This window comes from Bos indicus x Bos taurus, chromosome 19 (genome assembly GCF_003369695.1).
Source record: "Bos indicus x Bos taurus breed Angus x Brahman F1 hybrid chromosome 19, Bos_hybrid_MaternalHap_v2.0, whole genome shotgun sequence".
Lineage (NCBI taxonomy): Eukaryota > Metazoa > Chordata > Mammalia > Artiodactyla > Bovidae > Bos > Bos indicus x Bos taurus.
In genome coordinates this window covers 42,603,030-42,629,145 of record NC_040094.1, presented here as the reverse complement: position 1 = coordinate 42,629,145, position 26,116 = coordinate 42,603,030, and the positions used below count along the sequence as shown (strand labels likewise).

The 26,116-nt window shown below is 44.7% G+C and overlaps 3 protein-coding genes across 3 annotated transcripts; all 3 read left to right on the top strand.

The window, feature by feature from the left end:
* The first annotated feature begins 1,821 nt into the window (after positions 1-1,821).
* On the top strand, positions 1,822-2,157 carry LOC113878367 (keratin-associated protein 17-1). The gene has a single exon (XM_027519380.1). It carries the CDS (start codon positions 1,822-1,824, stop codon positions 2,155-2,157), a length of 336 nt encoding a protein of 111 aa, XP_027375181.1.
* A 7,469-nt stretch (positions 2,158-9,626) lies between these two features.
* LOC113878332 (keratin-associated protein 16-1) lies at positions 9,627-11,798 on the top strand. The gene is made up of 4 exons (XM_027519347.1): positions 9,627-10,762; positions 10,823-10,932; positions 11,165-11,279; positions 11,486-11,798. Exons 1-4 carry the CDS (start codon positions 9,663-9,665, stop codon positions 11,796-11,798), a joined length of 1,638 nt encoding a protein of 545 aa, XP_027375148.1. The 5' UTR covers positions 9,627-9,662.
* A 6,463-nt stretch (positions 11,799-18,261) lies between these two features.
* On the top strand, positions 18,262-19,377 carry KRTAP29-1 (keratin associated like protein 29-1). The gene has a single exon (XM_027519346.1). The coding sequence runs from the start codon at positions 18,295-18,297 to the stop codon at positions 19,375-19,377; it is 1,083 nt and encodes a 360-aa protein (XP_027375147.1). The 5' UTR covers positions 18,262-18,294.
* Positions 19,378-26,116: the final 6,739 nt, after the last annotated feature.

Sequence of the window (26,116 nt, the reverse complement as noted above, 5' to 3'; positions counted from 1 at the left end):
ACTATAGAAAGATAATAGGAAAATGCATAAAGACTCACATTTAAAGAAATTCACCTCAGTGTTCTGCTTTTAACATTGGAAAGTTGTAAATAGTTTAGATATTCAACAATAGGGAAGGTTTACATCAACCTGAAGATGTAAATTTTCAAATTTTCATAATACTTAATAATTTACATATTCATGAGCATTTTCACAGGTTAAGCACAATATTTAGTATAAAAATCAATTTACACAGTATGAGTTCAATTTTAAAAAAATATGTGTTAGGAGGAAACCTTGAGGTATTCACTGGTCTTATCTTTCTTCTGCAATTTCTTTCAACACTGCTCGTTCCTCTTCACTTGGGCATTAGTGGAGCAGGGTTCTTACTGTGCGAAGGCAGAGAGAATGACTCAAGTCAATGCTTAGCCTATGCAATTCAAGATAGACTTTTGGAGGTGGAGTAAATTGGGTGGTCTTCAGACAGAGAAGATCTTGGGCCTCCTGAAAGGGGTGGTGGGTGCAGAATTCATGCAGAACAGGGAGAACTCAAATATTTCAGCTGTGCCATCAGAGGGAGGATTGTGGCTGAGAATAAGAGAGGACCACGTGCCTTTCTGAGGATGCCCACCGTGAACCAGTTGCCACACAGAATCTTCAGGCACCAGACTGTCTTTATCATTCCCAGAGGATGACAAGGAACCAAAGCCCAAGACAGGAATTTCGACTCATCTCAGAATTTAACACATGGACCAGAATCCTCTGTGGATTCTAGTTGCTTTCTAAAGGAATTTTATTGCCTGGGATGATACTCTTGATGTTTTGTGTGCTAATCCCTCATTCTGCCAGATGGTTGATAAAGTTGGTGCTCTTAAGTGTGCAACACTTGAATTTTAATGGAATGTTTTGGATATTCAATGAGCTGCTTCCTTTTCCCCTCCTTCCTCTTTCCCTGCCTCCCTCCCTCCTTCCTTTCCTTCCTTCCTCCCTTCCTCTTTCTCCCCACCTCTTCCTCCTCCTCCATCTTCACCACCACCACCTGCTTCTATCAAGGAAAGGGCTGGAGCAGGAGGGCTGCAGGCTCTGATCACTGCTCTTCCAGCCCATTTAGAGAGAAGTGTGAATGTTCGGTTCAGAGAGAATGTGGCTCCCAACCTTTTACAGTTTTATCATGAGTGTCTCTCCGTTTGATAGGGAAGTCATGACTGGTGATTGATGCTCACTCACCAAGCCCAAACAAATCTGTGGCACATGCCACATACCACACGCAGACACAAATATTTGCCTTGGTCACAGGGACCAGGATGAGGATGCCCTTTGTACCTGCGAGGAGCCACATGACAGACCACCCTATCAGCCTCTGCCTACAGCAGAAGGCAGAGGACATAGAACTTTTAGTTCTGGTTTTCCAGGACCGGCATCCATGACAAGAAGGTTCACTGCCAACTTGCCTCTAGAGCCAATGTGGAAGGGTAGCACGCGTTCCAGAACGAGAGTCTGGAGCAGGCTTCCCCTCCTCTCTCCAACCTGGGCTAATGACAGCTGGCCCCTGCTTTGGCATGATCACAGGTCTTTTCCAAGATGTATTTTTACCCTTTGGACAAACAGCAGTTGGGACGAGTGGGGCTATTTTATGAGTTGAGGCACTCGGGGCTGGAAAATAAACAGGCAGCTAATGAGACGTTCTTATGAGAACTGGCATAAATAATAACAAAGACAACATCCTGTCCCTCCTGCCAACACCCTCCAGGAGGGGATATAAAAGCTGCTCTCGGGGTGGTGACCATCATACTTGGGGAACTCTGGTCGCGTTCCTGACCTGCGACCTGACCGGCGGGGACCATGGGGTGCTGCCCAGGGGACTGCTTCGGCTGCTGTGGTGAAGAGCAAGACTGCTGTGAAGTGTGTTGCTGCCAGCCCTCCTGCTGCGGCTGCTGCGGTTCCTGCTGCGGTTCCTGCTGTGGCTGTGGCTCGGGTTGCGGAGGCTGCGGGGGCAGCTGCTGCGGGTCCTCCTGCTGCGGATCTGGCTGCGGGGGCGGCGGGGGCTGCGGGGGCTGCGGGGGCTGCGGAAGTTGCGGGAGCTGCTGCGGGAGCTGCTGTGGATCCGGTTGCTGCGGCTCCTCTGGGTGCTGCGGCCCCGTGTGCTGCCAGCCCACGCCTGTCTGCGAGACCAAATGAAGACCTTTCCTCCCGCCACTGAGGCAGCGCAGTGGAGAACCTCCACCTGCTCCAGGTGGAGACCCCCTTGTGTCCAGGACCTTCCCACCCACCGAAACGGTGTCCTGCCTCTCCTGTTAACCTGTAGCTGAAGGCTTGTTCTCCAAAGCCTGCCCTGGCTTTTCAAGGCGCTGAGAACAAGAGCCACATGCTGATGAGAAGTGAAACCCGGGTCCCACCCACAGTGGTACCCGAAGCTCAGAGGGTGAAGCCCTATCTATGACTTTTTTTTTCATGAAGTTGAAAGAGCATCTTATTCAAGGTGGCTTTGGGACTGACCCCTCCTCCTCGGCTGGCTTTTCTGCTGCTGTGAGGTGCGAAAACTTCTCTTCAGTTAACTTAATAAATTCAAGAGCGCTGGCATAACCAAAGTAGTTCTCCCGCCTCTTCCTTGGCTCCCTCTTGGGCACTGGGCCAGGAAAATTTACTCTGGCATCCACAATCAGTGTTTTGAAATGTGGCTTCTAGACCACCTGCATCAGAATCACCTGGGGGCTAGTTAAAAATGGAGATTCTGGAGCTCTTTGAGACAAGCAGGATTAGAATCCACAGGGGTGTCGTCTTGCAATCTGTTTTTAACAAAACCCCAGATATATATTAAAGCTTCTTGGTACTGCGTGAGATTCACCTGGGAAGGATTTAAAAATTTGGGCCAGACATTTGATCCTTTAGCTCTAGAGTGGGGGCCCTGGGACCTGCATTTTAAAAGCTCGCAGGTAACTGCTGATACTGGTCAAGTTTAATCTTGAGGGAGGGCACGTCTTCCTTCTGCAATATAGTTCTGCAGGTAGGCTTCTGGATTGGTTAGAACTTTCTTGCAAAGTCGGGAGAGGAGGCTTGGTAAAACAAGCTTGGTTCTGAGTGGAAGGGATTCCTGTGGCAAAACCTTATGAGCACAGTTTCTAAGGATGTTCTGGGAAGTCCAGTTTCTTCCTCCAGCCTCATGATTTGGCGAAGTCTCCCTTTTCTGGGTTAGTTTTTCACGCCCAGGATAGTGCTGTAATTCTTCTGCTCCAGTCCCAGGGATAGAAGGGTGAGCGTACATCTGCTAGGTAGAGCCAGACTCAGGTGTGTGAGAGTCCATTTGGAAGATTAAAATTCAGAGGATAGTTAATTCAACTCTTTTCTGCTGAACATGATCTTAAACTGCATGCAGAATAAAACTAATTCAGCTCTTGCCCTGGGAGAACATTTATTTTCAATCCCACAAGGCAGTTTCATTCAACAAACAATTTTCTGAATATATGCAAAGCGATGATCCCTAAAAATATGAAAAAATGCAGAAAAATATGAAGAAAGGATAATAGCTACCTGAATTATCACCATTTAGAGTTTATTACTGATATGTATCTTTCCCGGAGAAGGCGATGGCATCCCACTCCAGTACTCTTGCCTGGAAAATCCCATGGATGGAGAAGCCTGGTAGGCTGCAGTCCATGGGGTCGTGAAGACTCAGACATGACTGAGCGACTTCCCTTTCACTTTTCACTTTCATGCATTGGAGAAGGAAATGGCAACCCATTCCAGTGTTCTTGCCTGGAGAATCCCAGGGACAGGGGAGCCTGGTGGGCTGCCATCTATGGGGTCACACAGAGTTGGACACAACTGAAGTGACTTAGCAGCAGCAGCAGCATGTATCTTTCCAGACTCCTTCTAAGCATGTTTAAAAATAAAACTTGGATTATGCTGTTTTTACTTAAAATTTTTTTCTTTCATATTTATAAGCCAACTTTATTGATGTATAATATACATATTAATATAATAAAGGACTCCCTTTTTCAATGTACTGTTCAGTGAGATTTGACAGTTATGTATACTTAAATAACCACCACAGGATTCAAGATACAGAACTTTCCATCAACCCTCAAATTTCATAGTGCCCCTTTGCAGGGAATACTCCTCACTACCCACCTCAGCCTTAGGCAACCATCAGTCTGCTTTATAGCACTATAAGCTTTGTATTTCTATGTGTGTCTACTTGTTGCTCAGTTATATCCAAATCTTTGTGACCTCATGGACTGTAGCCCACCAGGCTCCTCTGTCCATGGGATTTCCCAGGAAAGAATACTGGAGTGGGTTGCCATTTCCTTTTCCAGGAGATCTTCCTGACCCAGGGATTGAACCCATGGCTCCTGCATTGCAGGCGGATTTTTTTTTTTTTTACCACTGAGCCACCAGGGAAGCTCAAACTAAATTAAAAATATTCATCTACTGATGGGCATTTGAGTTGTTACCTGTTTTTTTTTTTTTTTTTGCTATTATGAATAAAACTTCAGGGAACATTCATGTACACATTTTGATGTGAACATACATTTTCATTTATTTTGCATAAATACCAGGGAGCTGGACTGCTGAATAAACACTAAGAAAATGTTTAACATTTTAAGAAACTGCCTAACTATTTTTGCAAAGTGGCTATACCATTTTGTATTCCCATCAACAATGTCTAGAAGATCCAGTTGCTTTATGTCTTCGCTAAAATTTGATATTGTCATTAAAAAAATTGTTTTTAACCATTGTAGCAAGTGTATGGTGGAAACTCATTATGTTTCTTCCCTTTAAAGTTTCACTCAAAAACCCAGCTGGATTAGTAGCATCTTGCATTTGGAGAGAATTTGAGATTTGGCTCTTCTCTAGTTGAGTTTCAGGCTTTATTATTCAGGTCATTTTGGATCTGGCTGGAATCAGCAACCTAAAAACTGGCTCTTTAACCTCCAAAACAGAGTCACAGCCAGAGGAGTGGGTTAATGGGACCAAGTTGCCAAGAGTTCACTGAGTCTGCGCTGAGTGTTGAGTGGCTGATTGTTCCCTTGTTCATGGCCATGGTCTCCCAGATGGGTGAGTAGAGGGTAGTAATTTCTTTGAGTTACTGATAATTGCCCTTTATAGCTGTTCACAGAGGTCTTCATTCATTCATTCAATAAATATTAATTGTGACCCTCCTATGTATCAAACACTGCTCTGGGTGCTGGATGCATGTGTGCTTGGTTGCTTCAGTCATGTCCGACTCTTTGCAACCCTATGACTGTAGCCCACCAGCCTCCTCTGTCTATGGGATTATCCAGGCAAGAATACTGGAATGGGTTTCCATGCCCTCCTTCAGGGGATCTTCCCGACCCAGGGATTGAACCTGTGTCTGCCTGCATCTCTTTCTTTGCAAGTGGATTCTTTACCCACTGAGCCACCTGGGAAGCCCAGGTGCTGGATATATATTAGCAAATAAACAAAATCATTGACATTTTCGTGCTTGGATAACATCAAAGGGGAAAAGAGCTATTAAAAATGACAAAGTAGAAATGTGCTAGATAGTTAAAAGAGTGGTTTATATCATTTAGCAGGGAAAAATTCCTTCAGTTCAGTTCAGTTCAGTCACCCAGTCGTGTCCGACTCTTTGTGACCTCATGAATTGCAGCACGCCAGGCCTCCCTGTCCATCACCAATTCCCGGAGTTCACTCAAACTCACGTCCATCAAGTCAGTGATGCCATCCAGCCATCTCATCCTTTATCATCCCCTTCTTCTCCTGCCCCCAATCCCTCCCAGCATCAGAGTCTTTTCCAATGAGTCAACTCTTCACATGAGGCGCCGGGCCGAGAGGAGCTACTCCATGTTCAAGGTCAGGAGGGGCGGCAGTGAGGAGATACCCCTCATCCAAGGTAAGGAGCAGTGGCTGCACTTTGCTGGAGCAGCCGTGAAGAGATACCCCACATCCAAGGTAAGAGAAACCTAAGTAAGACAGTAGGTGTTGCGAGAGGGCATCAGAGGGCAGACACACTGAAACCATAATCACAGAACACTAGTCAATCTAATCACATGGACCACAGCCTTGTCTAACTCGATGAAACTAAGCCATGCCATGTGGGGCCACCCAAGACGGGTGGGTCATGGTGGAGAGGTCTGACAGAATGTGGTCCACTGGAGAAGGGAATGGCAAACCACTTCAGTATTCTTGCCTTGAGAACCCCATGCTGCTGCTGCTGCTGCTAAGTCGCTTCAGTCGTGTCCGACTCTGTGTGACCCCATAGATGGCAGCCCACCAGGCTTCCCTGTCCCTGGGATTCTCCAGGCAAGAACACTGGAGTGGGTTGCCATTTCCTTCTCCAATGCATGAAAGTGAAAAGTGAAAGTGAAGTCCCTCAGTTGTGTCCGACTCTTCGAGATCCCATGGACTGCAGCCTACCAGGCTCCTCCATCCATGGTATTTTCCAGGCAAGAGTACTGGAGTGGGGTGCCATTGCCTTCTCCATGAGAACCCCATGGACAATATGAAAAGGCAAAACGGTAGGATACTGAAAGAGGAACTCCCCAAGTCGGTAGGTGCCCAATATGCTACTGGAGATCAGTGGAGAAATAACTCCAGGAAGAATGAAGGGATGGAGCCAAAGCAAAAACAATACCCAGTTGTGGATGTGACTGGTGATAGAAGCAAGGTCCGATGCTGTAAAGAGCAATATTGCATAGGAACCTGGAATATCAGGTCCATGAATCAAGGCAAATTGGAAGTGGTCAAACAGGAGATGGCAAGAGTGAACGTCAACATTTTAAGAATCAGCGAACTAACCTGGTCCCTGGGATTCTCCAGGCAAGAACACTGGAGGGGGTTGCTATTTTCTTCTCCAATGCATGAAAGTGAAAAGTGAAAGTGAAGTTGCTCAGTCATGTCCAACTCTTCACAACCCCATGGACTGCAGCCTACCAGGCTCCTCCATCCATGGGATTTTCTAGGCAAAATTCTGGAGTGGGGTGCCATTGCCTTCTCTGAAAATAGACTGGAATGGGTGAATTTAACTCAGATGACTATTATATCTACTACTGTGGGCAGGAATCCCTCAGAAGAAACGGAATAGCCATCATGGTCAACAAAAGAGTCTGAAATGTAGTACCTGGATGCAATCTCAAAAATGACAGAATGATCTCTGTTCATTTCCAAGGCAAAAATTCCTTAGAGAGATGATATTCTGGCCAAACAGATGATGCTATATGTTTCTCTGCTAAGAGAGTCTATAAAGGATTTGTTGGGAGCAGGGCCATTTCCATTTGGATTTTCATTGCTGACTTAGCTGAGGAGAATGTGCATGGAGAGAACTAGAAAGGTGGGGACCAGGATCTTGGGAATGTCTCTTCTGCCTTACCTTCTGCAAAGCTGTCCCAAAGTCTTCTTTCCTTACTGCCTGAGAGCCACATCTCAAAGGATGGCAGTTCATATTTCTACTCTTCCATTTTCAACCACTAAGTTCTGTAGATTCTTCCTCTTATTACTGTAGTCCCAAGGCACTGTTCAGTTCAGGTTGATAACATGAAACTTTAGGGTAATTGCCCCAGATCCACGGAATTCCCTAGTAGCTTGGTTGGTAAAGAACCTGCCTTCAGTGCAGGAGACCTGGGTTTGATCTCTGGGTTGGGATGATGCCCTAGAGAAGGAAATGGAAACCCACTTCCATTCTTGCCTGGAAAATCCCATGGACAGAGGAGCCTGATGGGCTACAGTCCATGGGGTTGCAAGAGTTGGACACGACTTAGCGACTAAAACACTCCAGACCCATCCATAATGATCTCCTTACCTTCAGACTTGCCTTCCTTCACCAATCCTTTCTCCAGGGGCAGAGAGACCTTCTGAAGGTCAAACCTGGTCAAGTTACTCTGTTGCTTCAAATTCCCAAGTGTCAGTATAAAACCCAAGTTCTGATTATGGTCCACAAGGTCTCTCATGAATGCCTAGTAACCACTCTAGTCTGGTCGCTGTCCTATTCTGTCTCCGTGTACTTTTCATCCTGGCTATAGAACCATTTGTTGCTCCCAAATGTATCATGCTCTTGCCTTTGTTTTCCAGAGCAGATTCTTTCTCTACCTTTCCCATCCCTTTTTTAGCCTTATTCCTTGAGGATTCAATTTGGTCATCCTATTACTTGAGAAATCTTCCCTAACTTCTCCCCAAAAGCATGTTTGTATTTCTCCTGGGTGCCCCCTGTAACTCTTAGTGCATCCATGTACTGTCGCACTTATACATGTATTGTCCCATAATTACTTATGTATGTATCTGTCTTTCTTCTAAACTTGGACTCCTTGTGGAGGAATTGAAAGTCATTTTTTTTTGTATGCCTCATACAGAACCCAGTGATGACTGAGTTGAATGGATGAATAAAAGAGAAATTTGCAGTCTGAATGGCTACATTAATTAATGAATGAAGGAAGGGATGATGAATAGTTGCCATAATAGTCCAACTTTTCCAAAGGAGAGCCTGCCTTACACTGATATTGAAAGCATGTGGTGGGAACAATGCAGGTCCTTCATTCAGCAAGGGTGTCAGGCCTTGGTGTTTAGAAGCCTAGGCTTCATTTTTTACCTGGTGTCCGTCTCAAGTGGTAGCACTGACAAAATGCTTTGAGAAAGCATTTGTGTTCTTTGTTTTTGTTCACAATGTCTTCTCAAAAGACCTCTTGCCTTTCCTCTTTACATCTTAGAGGAGTTGTTTTAGTAGCTGCTAAAATCACCAAAGGCAAGAAGATTCTGGAGGTCTACCGAATGCTTGAGGTGGGGGCGGGTGGAAGGAAAGGAGGGAGGAGAAGCAGAGAGGCTAGGTCAACTGCTTTCCAAGGGTAGGGCGAGCCAGTGTTCTAGGAGAGAGCTGCTCAAAAAACAGGATGGAGGACAGCGTCGTGGGCTGAGGCTCCTGAGAAAGGTCTGTCCAGACAGGATGGTGAAGGGGAAGAAGAGTAGCCCTAGATTAGTGGGCAAACTGTGTGTGATCTTTAGCAAATGACAAACCTTCTGATTCTAACTCCCTTTCTTTTCCTTCACCTATAATCAGGGGGATGAGGATGGAGGTGAATCCTTGCCTCATGGGATTTCTGATGATTTTAAATGAGATCTTCGTTGTGAAGTGCAGCATTTAAAAGTGCAGCTCAGATATTCCCTCTCCCACAGAGCTCACCGCTGCTCTTCTCTGCTAATCCCTTTATGTCTATTGGTGAGTTTATTGTTGCATTGTAGTGAGTTTACTTGTATGCTTGCCCATCAGACAGTGAGATCCATGACAGTGGGTGAGTAGGTCTTATTCATGTGGACACCCTCTGTGTTCTGCCCAGGGCCTGTGCAAAGGACTAGAAGATGGTTAAATTATAAGTTCCTTTCTTCTTCCTTTGTTCATGATGCTCAGAAATGCACATCATTCAGCTTGGAGGCGATGATGCTTATTTCAAGATGACCCGTAGCTCCAAGGATTCCAAAGTTAGCAAGTCAATAAACAAATAGCTTCTTTATGGGTAGGTAAACAGCTTCCAGATCAACAAACCGTGGCATAATAAGATGTTTCTCTGAAAACTGGCCCAAACAGCAACGAGGAAAAGATGTGGGGGCTCAAAACAGCACGTGCCAGGGTTGGGGGTATAAAAGTGAGGGCTCTGGAGAGCTGCCCCAGTCAGGCAGCAACCTCTCAGCACTGGCAAGGGAGCAGAGGCAACTCCACCATGTCTGGAAACTGCTGCTCTAGGAAATGCCCCTCGGTGCCAGCCATCTCCCTTTGCTCCACTGAGGTGAGCTACAGAGGGCCTGTTTGCTTGCCCAGTTCCTGCCGGAGCCAGACGTGGCAACTGGTGACTTGTCAAGATAGCTGCGGATCATCCAGCTGTGACCCACAATGCTGTCAGCCCTCCTGTTCTGCGAGCAGCTGTGCCCAGCCTGTGAGCTGTGAAGCCACCATCTGTGAGCCTGCCTGTCCCGTAGTCAGCTGTGCCCAGCCTGTGAGCTGTGAGGCCACCATCTGTGAGCCTGTCTGTCCCGTAATCGGCTGTGCCCAGCCTGTGTGCTATGAGACCACCATCTGTGAGCCTGCCTGTCCGGTAAGCAGCTGTGCCCAGCCTGTGTACTGTGAGGCCACCATCTGTGAGCCTGCCTGTCCCGTAATCAGCTGTGCCCAGCCTGTGTGCTACAAGGCCACCATCTGCGAGCCCTCTTGCCCCGTGAGCAGCTGTGCCAACCCCGTGAGCTGTGAGGCCACCATCTGTGAGCCTGCCTGTCCTGTGAGCAGCTGTGCCCAGCCTGTGTGCTGTGAGGCCACCATCTGTGAGCCCTCTTGCTCTGTGAGCAGCTGTGCCCAGCCTGTGTACTACAAGGCCACCATCTGTGAACCTGCCTGTCCCGTGAGCAGCTGTGCCAAGCCCGTGAGCTGTGAGGCCACCATCTGTGAGCCTGCCTGTCCTGTGAGCAGGTGTACCCAGCCTGTGAGCTGTGAAGCCACCATCTGTGAGCCCTCTTGCTCTGTGAGCAGCTGTGCCCAGCCTGTGTACTACAAGGCCACCATCTGTGAACCTGCCTGTCCCGTGAGCAGCTGTGCCAAGCCCGTGAGCTGTGAGGCCACCATCTGTGAGCCTGCCTGTCCTGTGAGCAGCTGTGCCCAGCCTGTGAGCTGTGAAGCCACCATCTGTGAGCCCTCTTGCTCTGTGAGCAGCTGTGCCCAGCCTGTGTACTACAAGGCCACCATTTGTGAGCCTGCCTGTCCCGTGAGCAGCTGTGCCAACCCCGTGAGCTGTGAGGCCACCATCTGTGAGCCTGCCTGTCCTGTGAGCAGGTGTACCCAGCCTGTGAGCTGTGAAGCCACCATCTGTGAGCCCTCTTGCTCTGTGAGCAGCTGTGCCCAGCCTGTGTGCTGTGAGGTCCCTCCTGGCCAACGAGTCTTCTGCATACCCACTTCCTGCCAGCCCATCCTCTGCAAACCCAGCTGCTGCCAGCCAGTGGTCTGTGAGCCCAGTTGCTATCAGCCTGTGTCCTCTGGTGTCAGATGCTGTCCATCTATCTGCTCTGTGGCCAATAGCTGCCAGTCTGCCTGCTGTGACTCCAGTCCTTGTGAACCATCTTGCTCAGAGCCCAGCATCTGCCAGTCAGCCACACGTGTGTCTCTGGTCTGTGAGCCCATCTGTGTCCGTCCGGTCTGCTGTGTTTCAAGCCCTTGTGAGCCACCTTGTGTCTCCAGCACTTGCCAAGAGCCCTCTTGCTGTGTCTCCAGCATCTGCCAACCCATCTGCTCTGAGCCCAGCCCCTGCTTACCAAGTGTCTGTGTGCCCAGGCCATGTCAACCTACCTGCTACGTAGTCAAGCGCAGTCGGTCCATCTCCTGTGAGCCTCCGTCCTGCCGACCTCTCTCCTGCCGCCCGGGGTCTTCTGCATCTGCCGTCTGCCAGCCAACTTGCTCGCGAACTTTCTACATACCCAGCTCTTGCAAACAACCCTGTACTACTTCAATCTCCTACCGCCCGATTTGCCGCCCAATCTGCTCTGGACCCATCACCTATAGGCAGCCATATTTGACATCCATCTCCTACCGCCCGGCCTGCTACCGCCCATATTGCTCCATCCTGCGCCGTCCAGCCTGCATCACTTCTGTCCCTTACCGCTCGGTCTGCTCCCACTTGCCTTATGCTGACTCCTGCAAACGGGATTGCAAAAAGTCCACTTCCAGCCAACCGGATTGTGCTGACTCAACTCCCTGCAAGACGGAGGTCTCAGAGGCCAGTCCCTGCCAGCCCACTGAGGCCAAGCCCACCAGCCCCACCACCCACGAGGCTGCAGTCAGCCAGCCTGCTGCCACCAAGCCTACCAACTGCTGAACCAGCCCTGGCCAACCAGTTCCTGCAACGCATGCCTCCGGCTAGATAGAAAATTTGTCTGCTTTCCCCAAAGCTCATTCTAACTTAAAATCTTTTTCTTTCTGCACCATCACTTGCCATTTGCTTATGCTTCAAAGAACTCATCAGAAATGTCAGTCTCCTAATGGCCCAAATGGCGATTCCTGCGCACGAGATGGGGACATTCTGGGTCCCTTTCTGCTACTGCCATTGAGCTGAGAAAGTCTTCTTTGCTGTTTCATCTCAAGTCTCTTTCCTGGAATAAATATTTTTCTGTCCTCATGCATGTGCTCCCTTGCTGTGTGGGCTCCTCTTCCTTGGAGACATTTTCCATGATGTAAAGATATTTAACTGTCCAATAAACATGGTTAAAGTTGAAGTAACAGACACTTCTCATTTATGTCTTGTTCATGTCATATTCTCATCAGCTGACTTGCTTCATTTTTGAGAGCAGCTTTATTCATCTATTCATCCGTCTGTCCATCCATCCATCCATCCATCCCCCACTCCCTCCATCCAAGAAGCTTTGCTAGATAGCTGTTAGGTGCCAGGGACTGAGATGAGTTCTGGGAATGAAAAGATAGACACTTCAGTCCACTCTCAGGAAGCTTGTTCTCTGATGGGGAGATAGGCAGAGAGGCAATTACTTCGTCCACTGTGCTAAGTCCTGGGGTAGAGGCAAGCATACGGTACTGTGAACTCGGCAGGGCATGGAGAGAAACAGGGAATTACTCTTGGGAGAGATAATACTGAATGAAGCTGAATCTTTTAGCACAAGTAGGAATTAACCAGTTAGAACCTAGGAAGGAAGAGCTTCCTAGGCAGAGGAAACATATACAACTGGATGGAGCTTGTAAGCACACTACTCATTAAGCAAAGTGTGGGCAGAGGTGTGCTTAGAAGAGCAGTGAACTCTGAGGTCAGATAAGTAAACAGTGGCCTGCCCTCATCAGCCTTGTGTGCTAGACAGAGTCATCTGAGTTTGGTGCAGGGCTGATGAGAAGGTATTGAGGGATCATATGCAGGGCAGTGACATGAAGACTACTGGGTTTTGGAATGTCCCTCTGGCCTCGGTGTGGAGACCCGAATGGTGAAACATGGACTTGGATATAGGGAAAACGAGGGGGAAACCAAGGGCTTTGGGGTCCACAATAGGATGAAAACAAGTGGGGAGGTCATACTTACAATAAAGAAAGGAACCTAGATTTCTTATACAAGAGCTTTGATATGTTATCTCAGTCTCTATAGGACACACTCTTTATGTAGACTCCATATGTTTCTTTCAATCTGCAGGGACAGAGTCTATTTAAAGTAGTCTCTTTAAACCCCTTGTACTTAGTGCATGGGTCAAAGGTCTATCCCTTGTCCTCAAGGTGCAGCTTTGGCTATCCTAATTACAAGAGGAAATAGCTCAGGGCTTCTCAACTTTGGTACCATTTACATTTGGGGCTGGATAATTCTTTGTTGTGGAGACTGTTCTTTGTATCGTAAGATATTAAGTGGTATCCCTGGCTTCACCAACAAGATGCTAGTAACATCCTCTGAGTGTGGTGACTGAAAATGGCTCCAGACATTGGCAAAAACTGCCCACCTCCAGAGGGGAGGGGCAAAAATCATCCCTGTTTGAGAGCCATTGGGTTAGACAAGGACAGAGGGAGAAACTCAAAAGTGAAACTTGTCCTGCACTTTGGGATTCAAGTTACTGTCTCATTCAGCCATTGGGATCTATCTTTATCTCCTTCCAGAGTCAAGAGATGAGTTGTCCAGATTTTTAAATCTCTCTGCCTAACATAGACCCAGTGTTTCATGTAAATCATAGAAATTCTGTGAGGTAAGATTTCTTTTCCCCTATTTTACAGGTGAAGAATATGAAGGACAAGCAATCCAAATGCCTGTTAACACAGATAAGAAAATTGTGGTATATTCATTCACACAATAGAATATCATGCTGTAGTGAGAACAGCTGGACAAAGGCTACGTGCCACAAAATGAGTGAACCTTAGCACTGCAATGTTGACTGATAGAAAAAGCTCCAGAGGCCATGCTGTGTGCTGTGCTTAGTCACTCAGTCATGTCCAACTCTTTGCGACCCCATAGACTGTAGCTCACCAGGCTTCTCTGTCCATGGGGTTTCTCCAGGAAAGAATACTGGAGTGGGTTGCCATTCCCTCTTCCAAGGGATCTTCCCAACCCAGGGATCAAACCCAGGTCTCCCACATCACAGGCAGACCCTTTACTGTCTGAGCCACCAGTGAACCCTAAGAATACTAGGGTGGGTAGCCTATCCCTTCTCCAGGGGAACTTCCCAACCCAGGAATCAAACCAGGATCTTCTGCATTGCAGGTGGATTCTTTACCACCTGAGCTACTTGGGAAGCCCCTGCAGAGGCCATATGTATATTTAAAGTTCAATAACAATATACTGACAAATACATATATGTATATACACATGTATATACATATATTTACAAAAATATATATTATAAAATATATTACATATCTATATATACAATTTTATCTCAATCTATCTATTCACAAGGAAATGACAAACACAAAATTCAGAATATTCACAGCTGGTAAGTAACATAAATGATTAAAATCCAGTTCTGTCCAAGCTTGTGTTTTTAATGCATCAGCATATTTCTTGATGTGACCACAACAGTCCTTTGTTATAGATGTCTTTAGTGCCTTGAACCATAGCAAAACCAAAGTTGTTTCTATTGAGAGCTTTTTTTTTTCCCTTCAGTTTATTCACAAAGAACTGACAAAATTTTGAGATAATTTAAAGTGTACACTGTGGTGATCTGATATACATATATATTGTGGAAGGATTCCTCCCATCTAGCTAACACATTCATCACCTCACATATTTACCTTTTTTTTTTTGGTGAGAACACTTAAGTTCTTTTGGCAAATTTCTATTATATGATGCAGAGTTATCAACTATAGTCTCCATGCTTTCCATTAGATCTTCAGACTTTATTCATTTTAGAGCTGAAAGTTTGTGCCCTTTTTTGAACCTATTGAGATGTTTCTTTACCAAGAAGGGAGGTAAGAGCAGAATCAGAGAAAAATTGATGTAAAAATGGATTACTTTGAAACAGTAAACGTGGTATATATGGGTATAGGGTATTACAGTTTTTCAGATTGAAATTTTCATGCTTTCTCAAATATGTTCATGTTCTCATTTTGATTGACCTGTTTGGTAAGACCAAAAGTAGTTCTCCTTGACAGATGAGAGTTTTGGGATGTAGACTTTCAGAAATAAAACATAGGGCAGTGATCTCTGAAGTCTGCAAGATGCTAAAATGAGTAGAAATGAGATGGAGGGCAAAAGAAGTGACTGATGCCATAGCATGAAAAGCAATTGTTGAAGAAACACATTTTTACGACAAGGGTGAGGATTTTTCAGGCATAGTGATCAGAAAAATTTCTCATTGTTTTAAAGCAAGAATGAAGAGAAGCCATTTTGTAATGGGTACTTTGAAAATTGTGAGGCAGACTATAATAATAAAAATAACCTGAGCAGTAGCCATGCAGTTGATTAACTCTCAGTACTTTGAACTCATGGGTAATGAGCTAACATGTCCAGCAGACTGAGTTTGCAGCAGAGCCAGAAATCAAGACAAGCCCAATCTGCACCCCAAACCCACGATCTCTATCCCATCTTGTATCTTCAGTGTGAACCAGGGCAGGACTTGGATGAGTGTGGGATGCTGAAGTTGGTCAGTGATGCAGAGCCTGGACCAGCCCAAAGGAGAAGGGGAAAGTCACTCATGAATCTCTTTTGGATAAGGTCGATTTAACACAAAAGCCTCTTTGCAGAGATGTCCTTATATAACTTCTAGTTATTGTGTTTCATATTTATAGAATTGACATGCTGTCGACTCCATAGTATGAGTTTAATCTTTCTTAATGAAACATTTTGTAGTTTTAAATTTACAGATTAAAAGATTGTCTTTGGGCATATTGATACCCGTTTGATCTAGCTGATGGTTACAGTCACTGGAGTGGGCAGAGGATCCCCAGCATGGGACCTAGACCACCTGTGCTTGAACCAGCGCAGCTGGTCAGCCTTCAGTCATTGTTTTAGAGTCTTCCTCGCCACCTCCAAAGTTGGGAGGTCTAAACAGGTGGTTAAGATAAAAGGTTTGGGGATCAGCCCAACCTAGGTTTGAATCTAGGGGTTTCTGCCGCTTATTACTGGCATAAGTTTGGGAACATGATTTAAACTCTCTGAGTTAGTTTTGCTACCTCTAACATAATGGTGACAATCGTATCTGCTAAGTAGGATCACTGCAAAGATTCAATGAAAAATGCAGCCAAGAGCTTGGTACATAGTAAGTATGCTATTATGAATAAAAAATATTGCCTGCCATGTCAATAAACAAAGGATGTTGCAGCCATCAGACCACCACATTACAGCTGCCCTGATATGCTGCCGCCAGCCTTAACAGTGCATCCTGAGGAGACACAGGCTAAGGAAAACACAGGGTACCGGCCCCAGATAGCTGGGGTGCATTTCAAAGGAATGATTTCAGTAAGTCCAGACTTTGCGTCTTCCCATATATAGAAAAGCTCTAATTTCATTAATCTGATATGTCTGTTTTTTTTTTTTAATTAACAATAACGATCTCACGTTCTGACTATCTGGCCTTTTGTTGCAAAAGCTGCTATGTATCTCGACTCCTCCCTCGCCTCTTCGGAACAGTTGTTCAGTGTTGTCTGAGATGCCGTGTCCCAGGTGTGAAGTCTTCAGAATGCTCACCAAATAAAACATGACTCTTAACTTTTAGGTTGTGCGTTTATTTTTTCGGTCAACACTATAAATGGAAGCCAGCACTAGTGTTCTGATTATTAGTGGTACCAGTAAAGCCGAGTTTCAGGAAACCAAACAGGAAGATTCTAGAAAGAGGTGGAGACACTGAAGTATCGCTTGGGAGGCACCCCTTGATTTTCTGTTTGCCATCTCTACTATCATCCCTCAACTGGGTCAGGGCTTCACTTCCTGATCGTCTAAATGGTGTGGAACTGCATTGCTGGTGGAAGAGTGGGCTGTGGCCTCTTGATGAGAGGTTAACCCGGGAAGAGTTCTGCTTCAGAGAGGCTGGAGAACAAGCTATAAAAGAGACAGCTTAGCTCAGAGCAGCAGACACAGTGGCAAGGAACCCAAACTCGGCTGTGAAAACCCCCCAACTCAACAGATGAGTTTTTTTTTTTTTAATTATAGTATAGTTGCTTTACAATGTTGTGTTAGTTTCTGCTGTACAGCAAAGTAAATCAGCCACAGGTATATATATATGTAGCCCCTCTTCCTTGGATTTCCTTCCCATTTGGTCACCACAGAGCATTGAGTACAGTTCCCAGTGCTATATAGTTAGGTTCTCATTAGTTATCTATTTAAATGTGAAGTGAAGTGAAATCTCTCAGTAATGTCCGACTCTTTGCGACCCCATGGACTGTATGTAGCCTACCGGGCTTCTCCATCCACAGGATTTTCTGGACAAAGGTACTGGAGTGGGTTGCCGTTTCCTTCTCCAGAGGGTCTTCCTGACCCGGGGATCAAACCCAGGTCTACCTGCACTGCAGGCAGACGCTTTACCCTCTGAGCCACTAGAGAAGCTCATTTTATATGTAGTACTGCATATATATCAATCCCAGTCTCTCAATGCATCCCACCTACTCCTTTCCCTTTGGTATCCATATGTTTATTTTCTACGTCTGTGTCTCTATTTCTGCTTTGCAAATAAATTCACCTATACCATTTTCTGGCCTTCCCTCGTGGCTCAGGTGGTAAAGAAGCTGCCTGCAATGCGGGAGACCTGGGTTTGATCCCTGGGTTGGGAAGATCCCCTGGAGGAGGGCACGGCAACCCACTCCAGTATTCTTGCCTGGAGAGTCTCTATGGTCAGAGGAGCCTGGCGGGCTACAGTCCATGGAGTCACAGAGTCAGACATGACTGAACGACTAAGTACATATCATTTTCTAGATTCAACATATATGTGTTAATATACAATATTTTTCTCTTTCTGACTTACTTCACTCTATAATGACAGTCTCTAAGTCCATCTACATCTCTGCAAGTGGCACAATTTCATTCCTTTTATGGCTGAGCAGTATTCCACTGTATATATGTACATCTTCTCTATCCATTCCTCTACTGATGGACATTTAGACTGCTTCCATGACCTGGCTATTGTAAATAGTGCTGCAATGAACACTGGGGTGCATGTTTCTTTTTGAATTATGGGTTTTTTCTCTGAACAGATGAATTCTTAAACTGGGAACGATGTCTCCCAGGCTCCTGAAGCCTGCTAATCAGATGTTTATATGCAAATGGGTGGAAACAATAACAAGGAAAGATGCTCTGCTGTGCCAACACCCCTAGCAAAGGACTATAAAAGCCCTTATGTATTAGATGTTTTTCAAACTCAGGTATACTGAGGTTGCAGCCTCCTGAGAAGGTTAGCACTGGCACCATGGGGGACAGCTGTTGCCTTGGAGACGCCACTGCCATCCCAGCTGTGCCTGCCACCTCCGTATGCTCCAGTCGTGGCAGTTTCCAACATGGTATCCATTTGCCTAGTTCCTGTCGGAGCAGAACATGGCAGCTGGTTACATGCCAAGAAAACTGTCAGCCATATGGCAGTGCCCCAAGTGGCTGTGAACCTGCTTCTTGCCAACCTACCTGCCTTCCAGCAACTTCTTGTGTGGGTTTTGTTTGCCAACCCATTTGCTCCTACACAGCCTGCTATGAAACTGGCACTGGTCAGTCTCCTGGTCCAGTTAGCTCATGCCAGCCCTCCTGTTTGGAATCCACCGGCAGTTCGGTAAAGTGCTGTGAACCCGGCCCCTGCCAACAAAGCTCCTGCCAGGAATGTGTCTACACATCTGAGTCGTGCCAGGCAGCTTGTGACCAATCAGTCTGCTGTGATGCTGGGTCCTGTCAGCCAGCCTCCCCTGAAGTCACTTCCTGTCCTGAAACTTCTTGCCTACCAACTGTCTGTGCCGCTAATCTGTGCCAGCCAACTTGCTGCCATGGGGGTTCATGTCAGCCCATTCATGGTGAAGATCAGCCCTGCAAATCATTTTGTTACCAACCGATCTGCTACATTTTGAAGCCTTGCCAAACGGTTCCCTGTATACCGGTTCCCTGCCAGCTATCTACTTGTGTGTTCCGCTCTTGCAGTCCTGCATGCTGTGTGACCTTCCCTTGCCAGACACTTCACTACCAATCTGCACTATGCACATCCTTCATCTGCCAGCCAGCTGCTAACAGACAGCCTCCTTGTTCTGTAAACAACTCTTGTGAACCAGATTGCTGTGGCACCGTGCTTTCTGGCCAACCAACTGGTGGTGAACTCACTTTCTGCAATCAAAGTGGCTGCCAATCCCCTTCCTGCCAGCCAGCTTGCTGTGTGACGGGTTTCAGCAAATCAGCCAGTGGTGGCTCCAGTTGCTTCCGACCAAATACCCCAAGTGTCTGCAAAGCTGGCACCTACTTGCCGACTTCCTTCCAACCCAGTTATGAGTCCAGCTTCTGCAAGGCAACATTTCATTGAGGGAGCACCTCCTCTAAAGTCTGCTGCTTTCTACAAATGCATAGCCGTGGTGCCTGACTCTGGCTGAGCACAAACACTGCTGGCTTGCTAACTTTTCTGAGTCCAGTCCCACATTTCCTCCAGGTATTGGTGAGGAAATTTATCCTGAGGTCCTTTCTCATAGAGGATAACCTTTCAGCCAGCATGGCCCATGCTGTAGCTTGCCTTTCCTGGTGTTATCATTTCATTTCACTTCAGCAAAGCCTTTCCTCCCAGTTCTTTTCCCCCGCTTTGGATGCTGCCAAGTCTTTAAGGAGACTCTTTTGCTGACAACTGCTAATAAAAATGTGTCTGGTTAAGCATAACGAGTAAGACTCTCATATGCTTTTATTCCTTTCAATATATTATATGTAGATTTCCTTCAGGTCCCATTTGAACACAATGACTTTGGGCCCCCCAAATCACTGTGTCTGCCTTGGTCTGCAAGGGTTGTTTGTGTCTAGGATTATAGATGCTCAAGCTGGAAAGGAGCAAGGATATACAACCTTGACACCACCAAGAGCTCTTCTGAGTTGGGTCACCTCAGTTTCCCCACAGTGAATAGATTGGGGAAGGCAAAGACAGAAATGGTCCAAGGAAGCCATAGATTAAAATAAATATGAGGTTTCAGCTATGGAAAATAATTAAGGGTTAAGTCACTTAAAACTGGTTTTAGCCATTAGTACACCTAATGGCAAATTTAAATGAAATTTAAAACTGCTTAGAAAATTTTAGCAGATATTTGCTATGTTTTTGACATTTTAAGAGACAGTTTTAAAGACAATTAGTCTAAGGGAAATTTTGACTGAGTTTTGTTATTTCTAGCATGTAATTACTGAATTCAAATACTCGTTCTTTGGGTTGGTTTTCTTTGGGGGAAAGTTTAGAGGAAGATTCACAGTGCATACTTGTAGCAGTGGAACAGAGTCCTTCCTGAAGAGGATCTGACCTCCCCTTTAAACAAGTGGCTCTGGGTGTGCAAAGCATTTTAAGAACCAACCCCCCCAAACTCTTACACAGAATCATAAAGGGACATATAGGAGAATGTTCACTGTGGCATTTCTGTGATGACATAAATTTTAAAGGAGAACAAAGAGTGGGTAGGCAACATGTGGTGATTCCTTCCATGCAGTATTGTGTTAGGCTGGTTCTCCAGAAAAACAGACCCAGTAGAAGATATATATATACACATACACACACACACACACACATACATATACTTATTAAAAGGGATTAACTCATACAATTAAGGAGGAGGGCAAGCCCAAATCTGTAGTGTGAGCCTGAAATGTGGACTGACAGGCAGAGATCAAGGAGAGCTCATGGTGAAGATGAAGTCTGAAGGCTGTCTGCTGGGGAATATGCATTAAACAGAATAAGATAGCTATCTATTGGAAGAGAATGAGGCATAAGGAAAGCAGGAATTAAATTAACTGATATATAAGTATATAGAGAAAAAATTAAGAAGGAACTTGCAAGGACAAAAGTGATAATATGCCTCATAAGGAATACAAATAATTCAATTATTTGCAACTGAAATTCAAACAGAAAATTAAAAAAGAAGAAAAAACGGGCGAGAGGGACCTTGATAGAGCAAAATAATTACCATGGATGGAATGTCTTTTAGAAATGAAATATTGATGGATGCTCTATCTAAAGCCTCTCTCCCACATCGTCCATGTAAATTCCTCGGTCATGCTGGAGGAGGGATGAGGTAAGTGGAATGCATCTTAGCTCAGTCCTGAACAGAGTTTTCAACAATGTTTCTTACACTGTAAGTTTAAGGAATCACATCTCCTTAAATAATTTGAGTATTAATACCAGAATCCTTGACATATCCAAAATTTCAAATTTTATCTTGCAATGGTTTTCTGACCCATCTAAGTCTATCTTATTCTAAGACTTTCCTGTTATGAATTTCTGTTGTACAAGTAAGTGTTTTTCGCTGGCCACTTGCCAACATACAAAACTGCGTGTTTTAAACATGTCAAGGGTAAAAGGTGTGTTGGGAAGCCTTGTATCTCCTATGGCTGGCAACAGTTTAAATATCAAGGCATTTATTAGCTCCTTTTAGGTTTGCTGGAACTTGTTCCTTAAACATACAAACCTCCAATTATAAATATTGCTCTACTGAGCCTGCTGAGCCATGCTTACAACTAAATCTTTATTTACATTTATGTCCTGGGTAGGAGAGCAGTTTTAAAAATATAGGGACGTTTTGAGAAAGACAGGCATACCTTGTTTTTTTATTGTGCTTTGCAAATATATTTTTTGTAAAAGCTGAAGGTTTGTGGCAACCCTGTGTCGAGCAAGTCAAAAAGGTGCCATTTTGCCAACAGCATTTGCTCACTTTGTGTCTCTGTGTCACATTCTGTAATTCTTGCAATATTTCAAACTTGTTCATTAATGTTGTATTTGTTGTGGTGATCTGTGATCAGTGATTTTTGATACTATTGTAATTGTTTCAGTGCACCATCAACCTCTCCCATATAAGATGGTGAACTTAAGATGTGTGTGTTCTAATGAATGGATAAAGAAGATGTGGTATATATACATACTCAATCATAAAAAGAAATGAAACAATGACTTTCGTAGCAACATAGATAGATCTAGAGATTGTCATACTAAGTGAAATAAGTCAGGAAGAGAAAGATAAATATCTTGTGATATATCTTATATATGGGATCTAGAATACGACACAAATGAACTTACAAAACAGACACAGACTCATGGGCATAGAAAACAAATATGTGGTTCCCAAAGGAGAAAGAGAGGGCGGGGATAAATTAGGAGTTTTGGATTAGCAGATACAAAGTACTAATTATAAAATACATACCTATCAAGATACCAATGGTATTTTTCAGAGACCTAGAACAAATAATTTCACAATTTGTATGGAAATACAAAAAACCTCGAATAGCCAAAGCAGTCTTGAGAAAGAAGAATGGACCTGGAGGAATCAACCTGCCTGACTTCAGGCTCTACTACAAAGCCACAGTCATCAAGACAGTATGGTACTGGCACAAAGACAGAAATATAGATCAATGGAACAGAATAGAAAGCCCAGAGATAAATCCACGCATCTATGGACACTTTATCTTTGACAAAGGAGGCAAGAATATAAAATGGAGAAAAGACAATCTTTTTAACAAGTGGTGCCGGGAAAACTGGTCAACCACTTATAACAGAATGAAACTAGAACACTTTCTAACACCATGCTGCTGCTGCTGCTAAGTTGCTTCAGTCGTGTCCGACTCTGTGTGACCCCATAGACGGCAGCCCACCAGGCTCCGCCGTCCCTGAGATTCTCCAGGCAAGAACACTGGAGTGGGTTGCCATTTCCTTCTCCAATGCATGAAAGTGAAAAGTGAAAGTGAAGTCGCTTAGTCGTGCCCGACTCTTAGCGACCCCATGGACTGCAGCCCACCAGGCTCCTCCGTCCATGGGATTTTCCAGGCAAGAGCACTGGAGTGGGGTGCCATTGCCTTCTAACACCATACACAAAAATAAACTCAAAATGGGTTAAAGATCTAAACCTAAGACCAGAAACTACAAAACTCCTAGAGGAAAACATAGGCAAAACACTCTCTGACATAAATCACAGCACGATCCTCTGTGACCCACCTCCTAGAGTAATGGAAATAAAAGCAAAAATAAACAAATGGGACCTAATTAAAATTAAATGCTTCTGCACAACAAAGGAAACTATAAGAAAGGTGAAAAGACAGCCTTCAGAATGGGAGAAAATAATAGCAAATGAAGCAATGGACAAAGAATTAATCTCAAAAATATACAAGCAACTCCTACAGCTCAATTCCAGGAAAATAAATGACCCAATCAAAAAATGGGCCAAAGAACTAAACAGCCATTTCTCCAAAGAAGATATACAGATGGCTAACAAACACGAAGAGATGCTCAACATCACTCATTATCAGAGAAATGCAAATCAAAACCACAATGAGGTACCATTTCACTCCAGTCAGAATGGCCGCTATCCAAAAGTCTACAAGCGATAGATGCTGGAGAGGGTGTGGAGAAAAGGGAACCCTCTTACACTGTTGGTGGGAATGCAAACTAGTACAGCCACTATGGAGAACAGTGTAGAGATTCCTTAAAAAACTGAAAATAGAACTGCCATATGACCCAGCAATCCCACTGCTGGGCATACACACCAAGGAAACCAGAATTGAAAGAGACACATGTACCCCAATGTTCATCGCAGCACTGTTTATAATAGCCAGGACATGGAAGCAACCTAGATGTCCATCAGCAGACGAATGGATAAGAAAGCTGTGGTACATATACACAATGGAATCTTACTCAGCCATTAAAAAGAATACATTTGAATCAGTTCTAATGAGGTGGATGAAACTGGAGCCTATTATACAGAGTGAAGTAATCCAGAAAGAAAAACATCAATACAGTATACTAATGCATATATATGGAATTTAGAAAGATGGTAATGATAACCCTGTATGGGAGACAGCAAAAGAGACACAGATGTATGAAACAGTCTTCTGGACTCTGTGAGAGAGGGTGATGGTGGGATGATGTGGAAGAATGGCATTGAAACATGTATATTATCATATGTGAAACGAATCGCCAGTCCAGGTTCAATGCATGATGAAGGGTGCTTGGGGCTGGTATACTGGGATGACCCAGAGGGATGGGATGGGGAGGGAGGTGGGAGGGAGGTTCAGGATGGGGAACACATGTACACCCATGGCGAATTCACGTCAATGTATGGCAAAACCAATACAATATTGTAAAGTAAAATAAATAAATAAAAGAAATGAAAGTTAAAAAAAATACGTAAACAACAAGGTCCTACTGTAAAGCACAGGGAGCTATATTCAATATCTTATAATAAATTATAATGAAAAAGAATATGAAATATATATATGTCACTTTGCTGTATGCCAATAACTAACACAATATTGTTAAATCAGCTATACTTCAATTAAAAAAATGTGGTTGTTTTGACTGCCACCAACCAGTCATTCCCCCATCTCTCTCCTTCTTCATAGACTTCCCTATTCTCTAACCCATCGCTAGTTGCTTCAGTTGTGTCTGACTCTTTGAGACCCCATGGAGTGCAGCCTGCAAGGCTCCTCTGTCCATGGGATTCTCCATGGAGAATACTGGAGTGGGTTGCCATGCCCTCCTCTAGGGGATCTCCTTGACCCAGAGATCAAACCCACCTCTCTTATGTATCCTGCAATTGGTAGGCGGGTTCTTTATCACTAGCGCTACCTAGGAAGCCTCAATATTGATATTAGGCCAAATAATAACCGTACAGTATAAGTGCTCAAGTGAAATGGAGATTCTCTAAGTTTCTCACTTTAAGTCAAAAGCTAGAAATGATTAAGCTTAATGAGGAAGGCATGTCAAAAGCTAAGAGGTCAAATACTAGGCCTCTTGCACCAAAAAGTTAGCTAAGTTGTGGATGTGAAGGAAAGTTCTTGAAAAAAATGAAAAATGCCACTCCAGTGAACACATGAATGATAAGAAGGTGAAACAGCCTTGTTGGTGATATGGAGAGAGTTTTACTGGTCTGGAAAGAAGATTAAACCAGCGACAATATTCCCTGATGCCAAAGCCTAATTGAGAGCAAGGCCCTAAATCTCTTCAATTCTGCAAAGGCTGAGAGAGGTGAGGAAACTACAGAGGAAAGTTTGAAGCCAGCAGAAGTCTGTTCGTGAAGTTTAGGAAAGAAGCAATTTCCGTAACATGAGAGTATGAGGTAAAGCAGAAAGCGCTGATGTAGGACCTATAGCAAGTTATCCAGAAGATCTAGCTAAGGTAATTAACAAAGCTGGCCACACTAAACATCAGATTTTAAATGTAGATGAAGCAGCCTTCTATTGGAAGACGATTCCACCTGGGACTTACATAACTAGAGAAAAATCAAGGCTGACTTTAAAGCTTCAGAGGACAGGATGACTCTCTTTTTAGGGGATACTTCAGCTGGTGACTTTAAATTGGAGTTAGTGATTCCCTGGTGGCTCAGATGGTAAAAGCGTCTACCTATAACGCAGGAGACCTGAGTTCGATTTCTTGGTTGGGAAGATCCCCTGGAGAAGGACATGGCAACCCACTCCAGTGTTCTTGCCTGGAAAATTCCATGGACGGAGGAGCCTGGTAGGCTACAGTCCATGGGGTTGCAAAGAGTCGGACATGACTGAGCGACTTCACTTCAGCTGGTGACTCCAAATTGGAGTCAGTGCTCATTGACTATTCTGAGAATCCTAGAGCCCTTAAAAACTATGCTAAATCTACTCTGTTTGCTATGTATAAATGGAACAACAAAGTCTGGAGTACAGCATCTCTGTTTACAACATGGTTTAACTGAATATCTCAAGCCCACTGTTTTTTTTTTTTAATGTTTTTTTTAAAAATTTTATTTTATTTTTAAACTTTACAATATTGTATTAGTTTTGCCAAATATTGAAATGAATCCGCCACAGGTATACATGTGTTCCCCATCCTGAACCCTCCTCCCTCCTTCCTCCCCATACCATCTCTCTGGGTCGTTCCAGTGCACCAGCCCCAAGCATCCAGTATCCTGCATTGAACCTGGACTGGCAACTCGTTTCATACATGATATTATACATGTTTCAATGCCATTCTCCCAAATCTTCCCACCCTCTCCCTCTCCAACAGAGTCCATAAGACTGTTCTATACATCAGTGTCTCTTTTGCTGTCTCATACACAGGGTTA

Bases quoted from the DNA above. Each gene is read 5' to 3' on its own strand.
- KRTAP29-1 (XM_027519346.1), top strand. From the start codon at position 18,295: ATGGGGGACAGCTGTTGCCTTGGAGACGCCACTGCCATCCCAGCTGTG.
- LOC113878367 (XM_027519380.1), top strand. From the start codon at position 1,822: ATGGGGTGCTGCCCAGGGGACTGCTTCGGCTGCTGTGGTGAAGAGCAA.
- LOC113878332 (XM_027519347.1), top strand. From the start codon at position 9,663: ATGTCTGGAAACTGCTGCTCTAGGAAATGCCCCTCGGTGCCAGCCATC. The intron at 10,763-10,822 runs GTGTACCCAGCC...CTCTGTGAGCAG, and splicing joins CCTGCCTGTCCTGTGAGCAG to CTGTGCCCAGCCTGTGTGCT. The intron at 11,280-11,485 runs GTAGTCAAGCGC...CATCACCTATAG, and splicing joins CATGTCAACCTACCTGCTAC to GCAGCCATATTTGACATCCA.